The 15,822-nt window shown below is 39.3% G+C and overlaps 1 protein-coding gene across 1 annotated transcript in view; it reads left to right on the forward strand.

The window, feature by feature from the left end:
- Mep1b (meprin A subunit beta) overlaps positions 1–15,822 on the forward strand; it is a 39,060-nt gene that overhangs the window by 19,700 nt on the left and 3,538 nt on the right. The window contains exons 7-15 of the mRNA XM_047526222.1: positions 1,422–1,539; positions 2,252–2,430; positions 4,038–4,256; positions 4,849–5,001; positions 8,916–9,131; positions 11,327–11,770; positions 13,259–13,438; positions 14,584–14,710; positions 15,532–15,736. Of these exons, the coding sequence (XP_047382178.1) occupies positions 1,422–1,539; positions 2,252–2,430; positions 4,038–4,256; positions 4,849–5,001; positions 8,916–9,131; positions 11,327–11,770; positions 13,259–13,438; positions 14,584–14,710; positions 15,532–15,736 (1,841 nt within the window). The remainder of the gene's footprint in view (positions 1–1,421; positions 1,540–2,251; positions 2,431–4,037; positions 4,257–4,848; positions 5,002–8,915; positions 9,132–11,326; positions 11,771–13,258; positions 13,439–14,583; positions 14,711–15,531; positions 15,737–15,822) is intronic.

Here is a 15,822-nt window from a genome sequence, read left to right on the forward strand (position 1 = left end):
AAACATAAATAACCAACCAAACAAAACTTTAGAGACTGGCATTGTTTTACCAACATTTTATTTTGCCAAGACAGAGACTTAACAAGAGCACACTATCTTTTACCATTGTCTTTCCCTAAAACAAATAACATTATTAGTTCAGTGTTAGGTCACTAAAAAGTCAGAAGACCTTCTTCTTCATCTCTTCTTATTCTCACAATATCCCTGCAAAATTGATTTTATTTCTTCACTTAACTTGATGATAATGGCAAAGTTCTAAAGAGTAATTAAATTGGCAAAGGTTATAGGTCAAAAGCAAGGTAAAGAGGGCTGGGGTTGTGGCTCAGTGGTAGAGCACTTGCCTAGCACGCATGAGGCACTGGGTTCGATTCTGAGCACCACATAAAAATAAATAAATAAATAAAGGGAAAAAAATAAAGACTTGTTTGGTAGAGTAATTAAAAAAAAATCATGAGGTGAAGACGTGTGAGAACTTGGTATGTCTGGCCCTGAGTCCTAGGGTTTCCCAATCTCCACTACCACCTCCAGGCAGGCCACCATTTTTCACTTCAAGCAGTGCCTGACCATTTTTGTGTCAGCCTCTTCTTTCAGGTCACCCTCAGAGCTTTTCTTCCTTCTATTGTGTTGCTTTAATGTCTCTGCCTTCTTTCAGCTTCATATCTCTCTGACCCATGAGCACCATGTTTTATCTCCTAATGGTCCTTAACTCTATTTTGGTCATGGACTTGATTGCAAACCTCTTGAAAGCTCTTCTTAGAAAATACACTTTGCAGGTATAGGTATTGGAACAGATATATTTACTTTACATGCTATGTCATGGACCCTCCCTTCTCAAGGTCCTTGGACTAAAAGCTCTGCGGTGGGGCTTTAAATCTAAATGGTAGTTCCTTGGAGAAAGCAGGTAGCACCGACTGTTCATTTTGATTGCCTGTGATCTGTGGTATATGTCCTCAGAGATAAAGCAATGCCCTTCCTGTTGTTTAGTAATGCACTGCTAATGGGCTCCAGAGAAATATAAGGCAAAGTAAGGGTTCTGAAGAATAATCAAAAACTTGAATATAGTACTTAATTGGCACTGCATACTAAATTTTATAAAAATAAAATGTTGGAAAATTCATGAAGGAACTGACTGAAGATAGTCAGTATACTACATGGCCTGTTTCCATGGTGAATTGATCAATGGTGATTATTTTAATATATGTATTTCCCTTTATTCTTTTTTCTTTCTACATGTGTTATTGGTGCTTTAGAGTTGCACATGGTGACGGGATCTGTTGTTACATCTTCATACATGCACACAATTTAACAATCTAATTTGGCCACTATCACTCTCTAGCCCTCCCTACTCCCCCTTCCTCTCACACCAGGGTTCCTTTCTTCTACTCACCTCCCTTTGTTTTCCTTTTTTTTTTTTCCTTCAGAAATAAATGCTAAAGGAGTTATCCTCCTTGCATTTGAACGCTATCGCCTGAAAACATGCCTTGACTTCAAGCCCTGGACTGGAGAAAAAAACTACATATCAGTGTTCAAGGGCCAGGGGTAAGTGGAGGGTTAGCCTTCTAAGGGTTCTGAGGAGACTGTGGTACCCAGGGAATCGCATCACAGCAACTGCCCAAGGCCCTGTCCTTTAGGGTGGGGCCATGGCTTCCTTTGCTGTTGGTTGCAGAACAAGGCAGCTGAGTCTCATTTCTCTGGCATAAAAATAATGTTTTCATACGTGCAATCAGACTTCCAGTGTTAAAATGAATGTGGTTGAATGTCATCTATTCCACAACCTTGTGAATTTCCACTCGCTTGTAACTGAATACTCTTTAGTCCCTCTTAAAGAAAAACATTTTTGTGTGCATGTATGTATTTAAATTAATTTTAACCTAAAAATTATTATTACCTAAGAACTTGGGAGCATCATTTGCCTGGAGCTCAGCATTCTGAGTCATTGCTGTCCTTGGGAAGCCCTTGTAAATGGGCCCAGGCACACCTAGCATGATCTCATAGACTGAAACTTCCAGGAAAATGCAGGACCAGGCTGACTGGGGAATCACTTGCTCCTTTGTAATACATAGGGTTGGAGCCAGTTCTCTAAAGATCTTCTAGCCTGCAAGATTTCTCATGCCTCACCTGGACTGTGGGAGAAATGCACAGTGTCTCCATCCCAGGGAAGGATCTAGACAGGCCAGGGGGTGGGGATTCTGCTGGAGATCTCGGTGTGCATCACCCTAACACTTCCCCCTCTCCTGTAAACTCTCCTAAGCTGCTGGTCCTCGGTAGGAAACAAGCAGCAAGGGAGGCAGGAACTTTCCATTGGGAAAAACTGTGACAGGATAGGATCAGTGCAGCACGAGCTCCTCCATGCGCTGGGATTTTGGCACGAGCAGTCACGTTCTGATCGGGATGACTATGTCAAGATCGTTTGGGACAGAATTAAACCAGGTACATTTCTCCTTTTTTCTTTTTTTTTTTTCTTTTTTTTTTTTTTTTTTTTTTTTTTACATTTTTAGACTAAAAATATTAATGCCAATGGTTAATAATTGAAACACTGATGTTTTGATGTCTTAATTTATCCTCTAACTCAGTATAATCTGAGTACCTTAAAGTCGTTGAGTGCTACCACACAGGACTCATAGAACTGTGCTTTAGAGCTGTATATAACGTAGAAAGTAGTGTTTCTCAAAACATGTCCTATGGAATGCTGTCCCACATATGCTTACAGGTGTCCAGTGGAAGGAGTCTGCAGTCAAATTAGTTCAGGTTAAAAGAAATTAAATGTGCAGTTGGTTATATTGCTGCATGACTGCAAACTAAGAGATTACTAGAGCTATCACAGTGTTTCATCTGTGACCTCACTCTTTAGTATTCTCACAGTTTTATCTTGGATAGGAACTTCTGACCATATTTGATAAGACATCTATATACTTTGGAAATCAGGCACACCTCATTATGTCCACAAGATCATCTGATTTCAAGTTCTAATCAGTTGCCCTTGACTGTAATGCTAAATTGCATGGTGTCTTCTCTAAATATATTCATTTTAGTTTAAAAAAATGTTTACTTCAGTACTAGGGATTGAATCCAGGGTGCCATACCACTGTACTACAGCCTCCCCCATTTTTATTTTTTTATTTTTGAGATAGAGTCTCCCTAAGTTGCCCAGGCTGGTCTTGAACTAGAGATCCTCCTGCCTCAGCCTCCTGAATAGCTGGGATTACAAGCATGTGCCACTTGCCAGGGCAAAAAAGGAACATTTTTTTCCTTTCCATATTTTTTATTGGTGCATTATGGTTGTACATAATGATGGGATATGTCGTTACATAGTCATACATGTACTCAATATGATGATATAATTTGACCAATATCACTCCCCGGCACTTCCACCCCAAAATGAATATTTTAATTGGTAAATTGTAACTGTATACACCTATGAGCTACAAAATGTCATTTTGATGTGTATTTAATGAAGAATGATTAAAACAAACTAGCACATCTATCACCTCACTTATTGTTTTTGTGTAAGACATTTTGAAACTACTGTTAGCAATTTAGAAATTTATTATTAACTGTCGTCACCATGATTTAAAGGCATCTTCAAATACTCCAGCAATCCTGGACAATGTCTCTAACCATTCAATCCTTTCTAATGATTCTTGTCTATAGTATTCTCAGGTCCCATCTGAACCACCACTCCCAAAGTCCTCTTAATTTTATTGCCACTTGCTGTGGAGATGAAACTTAAACTTCCACCCTGACTGGTCCATAATCCTGTCTTGTCACCACTTTTTAGAGCCTTGGATGGGGCTCCCATTTTCCAACTTAGGGCTTGGAATCTTAGATATGTTCAGTGTAATTGCTGAAATCACACATTCCAAGTGTGAATATTATATTCTAAGATAGGAAGATGTTAAACACTCAAGATACAATAGATCCACTGCAGTTAAGTTTGCTCTAGTTCATTCTGCATCTCTAAGTGAACAGTATATAGAGTAGATAAATTGGTTTTTCTCAAACCTCAAGTAATTAAAGATGTTTTATGTACCTTTTAGGCCGACAACACAATTTTAACATCCATGATGACACAAAATCGGATTTCCTGAATGTTCCCTACGATTACATTTCTATAATGCACTACAGTAAAAATGCATTCAACAGTGGATCAAAGCCTACGATTTTAACAAAGATGACAGGCTTTGAGGATATTATCGGCCAACGCATGGATTTCAGTAACTATGATCTCCAAAAGCTGAATCGACTGTATAACTGCTGTATGTGACAAGTTCTTTGAAACTCATTATTTCCCTCTGCCATGTTGAAGAAAATGATGGTCTATGCCATTGGGCGGGGGGGGGGGGTCTGCGATTATATATGTTTGATTTTCAGAAAAACGAAAGAGCACCCAGATCCCAATTTCCAACTTGGATGTAGCATTTTTCTTCTCTCAAGGTCTGGCCTTGAGATCTTAAAAACACTTTGAGTCCTTTTAGGAATATACCTCAGGCAGGGTTTTGAAGCTGTTACTATTTCAGACATGGACCAGTTTGATATTCAAACCTCTTTTTAGCTAAAATGGGGTACACATTTATAATATGAACAGGATCAAATAATCTGGGTTGTGGTTTAATGACTTGAATAACAAGGGGAGTGTAGACTCAGTTTCTACAAATAGATAATTAGAAGAAGAAAAAAAAAAAGACAGTGCGGCCTGTGTATGCAGATCCACAGAGGAGGGGTCTCCAGCCCAGATCAGCTAGATGTTTCCCTCACTGACAACCTTCTCGACCTTCCTCATACTTCTATGATAAACTCAGTTTTTTATTACTTAGATTATGATGTTGTGTTAATAATTTTTTTTTGTAGCCTCTTCCTTGAGTTTTATGGACTCATGCAGTTTTGAACTGGAAAACGTATGTGGAATGATACAAAGTACAAGAGATAGTACTGACTGGCAGCGGGTTTCACAGATTCCTGGTGGTCCACAGTATGATCATTCTGACATGGGAAAGTGTAAAGGTAACAGGACTGAGGGACTTCTGGATTTTATGCTCAGTGGCTCCCACCTTTTCTTTTTCTATGAAACACTGGGCTTTTATCTTTCATTTCTGTCAGAATTATTATTGATAACATTTGTTTGCTACAAAGGAATAGGCCTTGTACATTATAAGGACATGGGTATTATCTTTGCTTTTATTCTGAGGATTTTTTTCTTTCTATGAATCAGAGCTGGGCTCTGTAAGGGCTCTACCCATGTGTGTCCAGAGCAGGAGGGGACTATGCCTCCTAGGAGTTTTATCTCCAGAGTAGTGGTGGTGTTTTCTAGCAGCTTGCAGAATATAAGAGGTTCTTTCTAATGGACAACACTGGGCTAAATCACTCAATTTCAGAATAGTAGCTAGGTAAGATTACATGTTTCTATTATAAAAATATATAAAATGAGGATAGAAAGCAAAATTTATTTAATTTTATTCAGGTGAGTATCCGTTTCCATTTTAATTTTTTTCAAGTTAAATAGTCATTTGGCTGCAAGTACCAAATTTTAATTAATTTGCTCATTTCTGGTAGCAAATATGTGAACATGGACTTTAGACCTTAGAGCCATTGCTTGGTAGCTCAGATGATCTACATGGGGGTTAAAGTCTTTAATCATGAAAAAAAGTGTTTTTCCTTTTAATTTTCTTATTAACCCATATGGATAGTGGGTAGCAATATTAAATAGACCAGAGGGAATTAGACTGGGAGGAAGGGAGTAAAAGGGGAAGAAGAAACCAGACCGGGGAACAGAGAGTAATCACTCAGACCTGCGTCACTGTATTTTCTTCCTGGTTTTGTGAACTAATATCTGTACTAAGAGAAAGGATGCCTAATGTTGTCTCTTCCATGAACTGCTTCTAGAACTGTATTTAAATTCCAACACTGTGCTTTTTTCAGTTTGTTTTTCTGTTGCTATAACTGAGTACCTGAAACTGGGTAAATTATTAATTAAAGAAATTAGTGTCTTACAGTTCTGGAGTCTGGGAAGTCCAAGAGCAGGGTGTAGCATCTGCTCAGCATCTGGTGAGGGCCTTCCTACTGCATCACAACATGGCAGAAGGCAACACGTGGTGAGACAGAGCAAGTGTGCCAGCTCAGGTTGTTTTCCTCTCATAAAACCACTAATGCCATGATGGAGGCCCACTCTCATGACTTCTTATAATCATAATTACCTCCCAAAGGCCCCGCCTCCAAATGCCGTCAACATATGTATTTGAAAATCATTTCCAACACATGAACTCTGGGACATATTCAGAATACAGCACTTACATATAGTGAGAACAAGTACTTGAAATGAGATTAAGAAAATGGATATATATCCAGACCAGAATTATTAGCTCTATTGTCCATTAGAGATGATTTAAGAGGTTGAGTATTACACATGCTGGAAGCAAAGAGCTGAGAGGGGTCTTTGAAATTCTGAGTCTACTTATGATTTCCAACCTTTTCATTGTGAAGATCACATTTTAAACATTAATATGTGGGCTGGGTTGTGGCTCCGTGGTAGAGCGCTTGCCTAGCATGTGTGAGGAGGCACTGGGTTCCATCCTCAGCACCACATATAAATAAATAAAATAAAGGTCCATCGACAACTAAAAAGAAAACTAAAAAAAAAATAAAAAATAAAAATGTGGATCTCACCTGATGGTTGCCAGACTCCTAATATCTTCTGAAAATTGAATTCTTCCTTTCTTTTCCTTTTCCCTCCCTCGCTCCTTCCTTTTCTTTCTTTGTCAGAACTTGACTTTTTTTTTTTTTTTTTTTTTTTTTAAGGGCAAGTCAGCAAAGCCCTGGTTTCTGGTCCATCTGGGCCCTCTCTCTCTCTCTCTCTCTTGCACACACAGTGGCCTCGCTTCTCCAGAAGCACTTGCAGCTGTACCTTGAATTAGCCTGAGGACACACAGATACTATGGCTCTCTACCTACCTGGATTTCAAGCCCTGCTTTTTAAAAATTTTTTTTATTTTTTAAATTTATTTTTATTGTAAATAAATGGGATACATGTTGTTTCTGTTTGTACATGGAGTAACAGCATACCATTTGCGTAATCATACATTTACATAGGGTAATGATGCTTGATTCATTCTCTTATTTTTTTCCTTCCCCCACCCCTTCCACCCCTCCCACCCCTCTTTTCCCTCTATACAGTCCCTCCTTCCTCCATTCTTGCCCCCATCCCACCCCTCATTATGTGCCATCATCCGCTTATCAGCGAGATCATTTGTCCTTTGGTTTTTTGAGATTGGCTTATCTCACTTAGCATGATATTCTCCAATTTCATCCATTTGCCTGCAAATGCCATAATTTTACTTCATGGCGGAGTAATATTCCATTGTATATATATATACCACAGTTTCTTTATCCATTCATCAATTGAAGGGCATCTAGGTTGATTCCACAATCTGGCTATTGTGAATTGAGCAGCTATGAACATTGATGTGGCTGTATCTCTGTAGTATGCTGATTTTAAGTCCTTTGGGTATAGGCCAAGGAGTGGGATAGCTGGGTTAAATGGTGGGTCCATTCAAGTTTTCTAAGGAATCTCCACACTGCTTTCCAGAGTGGCTGCACTAATTTGCATCCCCACCAGCAATGTATGAGTGTACCTTTTTCCCCACATCCTCTCCAACACCTTTTGTTGCTTGTATTCTTGATAAACCCCATTCTAATTGGGGTGAGATGGAATCTTAGTGTAGTTTTGATTTGCATTTCTCTTATTACGAAAGATGGTGAACATTTTTTCATATGTTTGTTGATTGTCAAGTCCTGCTTTTTTTAAAAAAAATTATTTGTTCTTTTTAGTTATACATGACAGTAGAATGTATTTTGACATATCATACATACATGGAGTATATAACTTCCCATTCTTGTGGTTGTCATGATGTGGAGTTACACTGATTGTGTGTTCATATATGAACATAGGTTATGTCACATTCATTATACTGTCTTTCCTGTTGCCATCACCCATCACTGCCCCCCTCCAAGAGAGTGAACCTCTACGCTTTCCCTACTCCCATCTGTTGTGACAGCATCTACATATCAGAGAGAACAGTGGACTTTTGGTTTTTGGAGATTGGCTTATTTCACTTAGCATGGTTAGTCTCCAGTTCCATCCATTTTCTGACAGATGCCATAATCTCTTTCTTCTTCAAGGTTGAGTAATATTACGTTGTGTATACATACCACATTTTCTTTATCCATTCATCTGTTGAAGGGCACCTAGGTTGATTCCATACCTTAGCGATGTGAACTGAGCTGCTCTAAACACTGATGTGGCCACATCACTGTAGTATGCTGATTTTAAATCTTTTGGGTATATGCCGAGGAGTGAAATAACTGGGTCAATTGGTGGCTCCATTCCAAGTTTTCTGAGGAATCAAGTCCTACTTTGAATTTAATTTCCATTCCTCTTTTTCACATTCCAAGAGGAAGGGTAACTCTCTGAGCTGTCTTACTGATGGTAACTGCTCCCACTTACAGCTGGACTTCAAGCTGAATGCTTGAAGGATGCTCCTTGCAGAACATCTGTCTTTTGATCCTGCTTCTTAGGCATGACCTGAAGCCTTATGTTGGATTTTGTTTTTAATTAGTGTTTGATACATAAGCTTGCTTTATTGTTACAGCTCATAGCAAACAAAGGTGAGTAAAGATCAGTGCCCATAAGCAAACTGCTACTATGGTAAATATTTTGTAAATAATTAGATTTGGGTTGTGTTCTGTTATGTCAATCAGTTAGTGTTCTAAGTGCTAGAGAAATAGTTTAGGCTCCTGAAGTTTCTCCCTTGGGATTTACCTACTGATACTAGTTGGACCTAACCTAACTAACATCACTATTAACAAACCTGCATTCCTCTACCCAGCATCTGTTTTCTCTCAATTCTTTTGTCCTCATACCAGGTTCTGGTTTCTTCATGCATTTTGACAGTAGCTCTGTAAATGTGGGGGGCACAGCAGTGCTGGAATCTAGAACACTGTACCCTAAAAGAGGATTTCAGTGCCTGGAATTTTATTTGCATAACAGTGGAAGTGAAGGTAACCTCCTGAACATCTACATCAGAAATTATTCTGCAAACGGTGTGAATGGCCATTTGAACCTTGTGAAACAAATAAAAGGTAAATACTAATATTCTTATTTTGGGGGTTAAGAGTGAGGCAGTTTCTCTCTTTTTAAATTTAATGCAGCAACTTAATAGGGCAGAGGCTACTGATTCACTACTTTTTTTGGTACCAGGGATTGAACCCAGGGGCACTTAACGACCCTGACTCAGTACTTTTTTTTTTTAAATGTGAATTTTTTAGTTGTAGGTGGACGCAATACCTTTATTTTATTTTTATGTGGTGCTGAGGATCAAATCCAGTGCCTCACGTGTTCTAAGCAAGTGCTTTACCACTGAGCCACAACCGCAGCTACTAGGTTTTGACTAGAACTTGATCCTTGTTTCATAAGGAAGCCAAAGGGAGATTTCTTTGCTATATTTTAATTTTAAAAAAATGGGTACTGGGGATTGAACAGAGGGGTGCATAAGCACTGAGTCACATCCCCAACCCTTTTTATGTTTTATTTTGAGACAGGGTCTCACTAAGTTGCTTAGGGCCTAGCTAAATTGCTGAGGCTGACCTTGAACCTGTAATCCTCCTGCCTCAGCCTCCTGAGTTGCTGGGATTACAGGTGTGTGCCTCTGTGCCTGGGTCCTCTGCTGTATGATGTGACACTCAAGAAACATAGCTCAGTCTCTGGAACTGTGCAGTTCGGTCTTGGCAAGTAATAACAGTACAATGAGAACTAGTGTAAGCAATGGGAAGGGTTGCTAGTTCACTGTAACTGACCTACGGAATAGATGAGGGAGGAGCTGGCAGCAGGGACCCCTGGACCTGTCCCTGAACATTGCTGGGGACGAATGGCTTTGTTAATACACTGAGACTTAGGCTGTTTAGCTTCCCAGATTAGTTCATACCACATGTGCCACTTGACTGGAAAAGGGACTCCTCTAATTTCCAGCTTAAAAAATAAATGCCAACCACAGACTCTGAGTGTTATCACTTGAACTAAATGCAACCGCTGGAGCAATTCCTGAGTGGAGAGTGGATGCTCATCCTTCAACCCAGCCATGTGCCAGAGAGATGCCTTGATTTGACCACCTGTTAAAGCAGATGGCCAGGATGGTTCCCTGGGGAAGGCACAGGAAGGGAAGAACGTGGACTGGCAAACAGATTACTGTGTGCTCTCTAGGTTGACCTCTCGGTTTGATGAACTGAGTAAAACTTACTATGAAATGGATCTACATTATGCTTATATTATGTCATTTCCGCCCTCTGTTTAACAATGAGAAACAATCTGAAATACAGATGCTGTTTTTCTTTGTGAACACCTATGAACAGTGAGGTTCTTAATCTCAATAACAATATGTACACAGTATGCATACACATCATATATGAAATTATATATATTATATATATTATATAATATATAATATATATTATATATTATAGATATGAAAATCATGTATAGAAGTCTCATATATGCCAATACAAATATATGTTATATATTAATATGTATACAAATAAAAATATAAATATTAATATATGTAGATATCACTCTCCAGGTTGAAGGGAACTCCTTCCCCTTAGCAATCTGTGAGTGGATCATTGATAAACAGCACAAAGGGCTCTTAAGAATTAGCTAGGGGTACAAGATGAGGGTTGAGAAGGAATTGCAGGTTGGGAGACAAGAAGTGATATACCAAATATCAGATAAATACCTTCAAAATTGAGTCACTAGTAAGTGGTCTGAGGAGTAGTTAATAGAATGAATCTTCTCGGGTTTGGTATATCTCTATTTAATACTGCTAAAAAGTTGATTGCAAATTGTGCATGTAAAAGAGGTATACCAATCAAACTATAAAAATGTTAAAGAAGGCTTTGACTGAGTATCACAGAGTCATGGGTACAGGTGTTGAATATCAGGCTCGCTTGACTGTTAGCTACCAAAGGGTGGCAGGTAACTCATAAGTTGGGCATGGAGAACTCATGAGTCACACACTATTGCTTGCTTGCCAATCTCTGGCAAAGAGTGACCCTCTGAGAAACAACTATATATGCATTCAGATGTTCCAGAGAACAGTGTGACCTCCACAGAAGTATCTCAAAATCCTGGGCTGGAAAAGTGAGATCATACCTCTGATCTGTAGGAAGCAATACCTCTTGGATGATCATTTGTCTATGAAGGTTAGAACTCTAATGTTCATTTGCATGTGATGCATAGTCCTTTGTCTTGGAAATAATGACCTTTTTTTTTTTTTTTTTTCCAGAAATACCCACTGGGAACTGGCAACTTTACTATGTAACACTGAGAATGAGAAACAAATTTAAACTGGTGTTTGAAGGTTTCAGAGGCTCTGGTGCATCCTCGGGTGGTCTGTCTATTGATGACATCAATCTTTCGGAAACACACTGCCCTCATCATGTCTGGCACGTACGGAAATTCAAACAGGCCATTGCCAACAGAACTTCACGTCTACTTAGCCCTCCATTTTATTCTCCTAAAGGTTATGCTTTTCAGATTCAGTTGACTCTAAAACCACAGGCCGATACAGGAGTATTTTTCCACTTGATCTCTGGAGACAATGACAATAAATTACAGTGGCCATGTCCTTGGCAACAAGTCACAGTGACACTCTTGGATCAAAATCCTGACATTCGACAGCGTATGTCCAACCAGCTGAGTATAACTACAGACCCTTTTCTGACCATTGGTTCGTGGCTCATTTTCTTTATTGCTAATACACAATTATTACTCTAGGAGGGACAGATGATTTGGGAATAAGAGATTGCACAATTGGTTACCTTGGGAATTTTGAGCCCCAAATCTTAAGAACAGGAGATATTTACGGGCAATATTTTTTTTTAATCAGTTGAGGACAGAGTCTCCAAAGCAGGAGACTCCTAAGAATATCAGCAAGGACACTGACAAACAGGGAAGATATTAACTGTATACCTGAGAATTGATGACCATCCTCGAATTCCATGTTGTTCAAGGAGTGTTGTTTTTAGTATAATGTGCCTGGGTGCAAATCCAAGGTTTGCTTTTCATTAGCTATGTGACCTTGAGCAAATAATGTTTTGGATTCTCAATGTCCTCAGCTGAGAAAGCAGGGCAGTAATTCTCCAATAAATTTGTTATGAGTATAAGTACAGATCAAGGATGGAAGGCTATTGCAAGATCTTGGTATGCAGCATCCCTCAGATGTTGAGTTCCCCCAGCCCATAATGCCTTGGTCATGCCGCTGGGGTTGTCAAGAACAATTCAGCTCTTGGAATGTGGGTGATTTTGATTGGGAGGAAGATCTTGGGTGGGTACTGGAGTGTTGGTGGGAAGGGTGTGGAAATGATTGTAACTTCTTATTGCAGAATTCTGGAGGATTTGCTAGTAGTGACATCTTTCCGCATCTTTCCAGCCTCAAAAAGAAACAGTGCCCAGAAAGCCATGATCACCCTTCTAATTGTAATACTCCTTTGTCTCTGGAAACATGATAAAGGAAAAAATAGAATTATGGCAAGCTAAATATTGTTGCCAAATTTTCAATTTTATAAACCAAAAGGATGGATCGAATGACAGGAAAGAATAAGCAACTTACTCCGATAGGAAAGTAATGCTCATGAAGGGCATTCTAGGACCTTGACGTTTAGAATTTTTTCATTCTTTCCTTAAATTTTTCTCCCAAAATGACATTGAAAATGACTCAGTTTTGCTGGATCCTCACCTTTTCTTGGGATCTGTGCTTCTTGTTTCAGAAGGACTTTGCTCTGTTAGGTGAATAATTTAGTAAATGAGATAATTTATTCTATGCTAATATTGAAAACTCTCTCAGCAACCTATTACTTTAACTCAGTTAAAAAGGATGATCTGTAACTCAGAAGGCCACTGAGAAATGGTTCTAAGGGACGGAAGGGTTTCTGTACCAGCCAGTAAGCATAGGTGTGCAATCCCCGCCTAGGGGACTTTTGGTCCCTCTCCACTCACAGTCTAGAGCAGGGCCCTCCCTGCCCGGCAATCTCATTTCCTTTGGGACAAAATAAATGAATAAGCTCCGGGGGCTTGCCAGGGAATACATCACAGGTCAATAGCATCATTTAATTATTTGGGCCCCATCCTAATTGTGTTTTACATTGCCTGTTCTTTCCTACCACCAAAAGCCATGCTGATGCTAAACTCAATCCATTAATATAAATTGCTTTTTCAGATGATGGAAGCTATCTTTGGGACAGGCCTTCTAGAGTGGGAACATTGGCTCTCTACCCTAATGGAACTCCCTATTTCAGAAGCAGAGGCTTCGGGAGCAAAGGCTTCATAACCCAGCAGAGGCTGAACAGCAGAGATTTTATAAAAGGAGATGATATTTATATCCTACTGACAATAGAAGGTATATCAATAAAAGTTCTTTTATTCAAGTTAATTTTTTGTGGGTATCGTGGCCATTGGCTATTTATGGTGCTCTTCTGGGTTTCATTTTTAGGCATATTATAGGATATTGGAGGAAATGGGCACAAGTGAGGTTTCTTTTTGGGTATGAATCATAACAACATGAAAATTATTGAATTTGAAACAACAAAAGTTCTATGATAAAGAATTCAGTTACTATCACATGGTGGAGATGCTTAGACTGGAGGATTCCAAAAGTGGAAAGCTTTAGACTGAATGACTTCTTTAGAAATGTTAGGATACAGATAATATTCCCTATAATATATAAACTAATATAATATTCCCTATAATTTATAAACTAAAAATAGACAAGCACATGAAATTAATCTGTAAATGAACCATCTTGTTATCTGATACACATATGCACATGCATACATGAGAACACATGTACACACATGTATCCTGGCAGTAATCATGATAGTCTATTGTCTTTTACATTTTTTACTCATGGCAGTCAATAATGACATTTTCCAGCAATACTGGTGGTTTCCATGTTTGATGTGTAGGATTTTAACTCGTCTACTATCAAAGACTCACTTGTGTCTCAGTAAGTCAGACTGCATCATGATGAGAGGTGGTACAATTAGAACCCATGAAATCTAAACTGCAGCATTCACTGGAATAAATCTAGATGATATTTCTTGGAAAAAGCTATTCAGAAAAAACACTGGTAAAGAGAGAAGTCACATGGTAACTTCATTTGATGCTATTTGGGTCAGAGGTAACAAAAGCAATGCACAGAACATGGCACCGTGTCTTGCTTGAAGCCTTTGCCTCTTACTTTTCCGAGCAGGAGTCCCATGACTGGGTAAGGTCCTTAACCGCTTTACATTTCTAAGCTTTGGTTTTCTCACCTGTCTTCAGAGGGTTGTCGACAAGGGCTCCAGCCACTCAGCTCTGACAGCCCAGGCAGCGTGTGGTTAAGTGGTAGCCCCAACGGCTTGCCTGGTTTCCCTTATTCTACTCATCAAATTCTCTAAATGCCTCTCAAGGCTGAAGCCTGAACATCTATTTTGAGACTTCAGGGCCTAACCATTATTCAGACCCATGCTGATCACCCTTTCGCTCTCCTGTTGCCCCTCTTAGACCTATCTTACCTCGATTCTACACAGAATCAGCCAATTCCGACCTCTGTCGTCAATGACCTCTGCTCAGTAGTCACATGTGAGAATGGTGGCATCTGCACCACCCAAGATGGCAAAGCTGAGTGCAGGTAAGGGGGCCCTGGGAAGAAAGACCCTCTTTTTTTTTGAGAGACCCCTTCTTGTTATAACATAGGATTAATGCTGATAGTTCATACAAGTGAAATTTGCCAATTCTCCTCTCAAAGCTACTCATAGAATATTTAGTCTTTTGCACTCTATTTGAGACTTTGGATAGCTATAAGGACAATAAAACTTTATGAAAAAAAGCAACAAATTGTATTCCATGCTTTTATAATTATGTCAAAGTGAATCCTATTGTTATGTATATGTTATGTATAACTAAAAAGAACCAGTAAATTTATTTTTTTTTTTAAAGAATGCAAGAATGCATGCTTAGCATGCTCAGAGCTCTGGGTTCAATTTCCAGCCTCCTGCAAAATTAAAAAAAAAAGGCAATTTACATTCAACTTGCCTAAAAAAAATTTCTTCATAAGTTACTTGTTAACTCCTCACTTGTCAGCTCTTCATGATAGTCTGGTCCTTTTTAAGTATGTCCATCCCCATTTTCTAGATGAAGTTACTGAAGTTCTGAGAAGACCCTGACCATGGTGTAAAGCTAGAAGGTGGAGAAACTTTATTGCCTGTGCAACCTCCCTTTGCTACCTCTCAGTTGGTATCAGATTAGGAATGATTCCATTTTTCCTTTCCATTGCTCCTGCCTGGCCTCCTGGGGCCTAACATCTCCTTCCAGTCCAGAATGGGTGAAGCTGTTCATATGTCAATGACTTATTGGTGACCCAATAGTCTAAAGTCCATCAACACATTTGATGGGGAAGATTTTCAGAGTTAAATATCAACGCCTAACTCCAAGCCACTTTACCGTATATAGGTGTCCCTCTGGGCAAGACTGGTGGTACAGGGGAGAAAGATGTGAGAAGAGAGGTTCAACCCGTGACACCATTGTCATTGCTGTTTCTTCCACCTCTGCTGTGTTTGTCCTGATGCTGATGGTCACCTTCATCAGCGTCTACTGTACCCGGAAGAGATATCGTCAAAGGACAAGTTCAAATATTGCAACTATCACTCTGGAAAATGTAAGTTGAGTCTGCTATTGGGTTATTCAAAATCTATTGATGAGGGGTGGGGGAGTTGGGAGTGAGAGAAGAATGGGGGAACTTTA

This window comes from Sciurus carolinensis, chromosome 15 (genome assembly GCF_902686445.1).
Source record: "Sciurus carolinensis chromosome 15, mSciCar1.2, whole genome shotgun sequence".
NCBI lineage: Eukaryota > Metazoa > Chordata > Mammalia > Rodentia > Sciuridae > Sciurus > Sciurus carolinensis.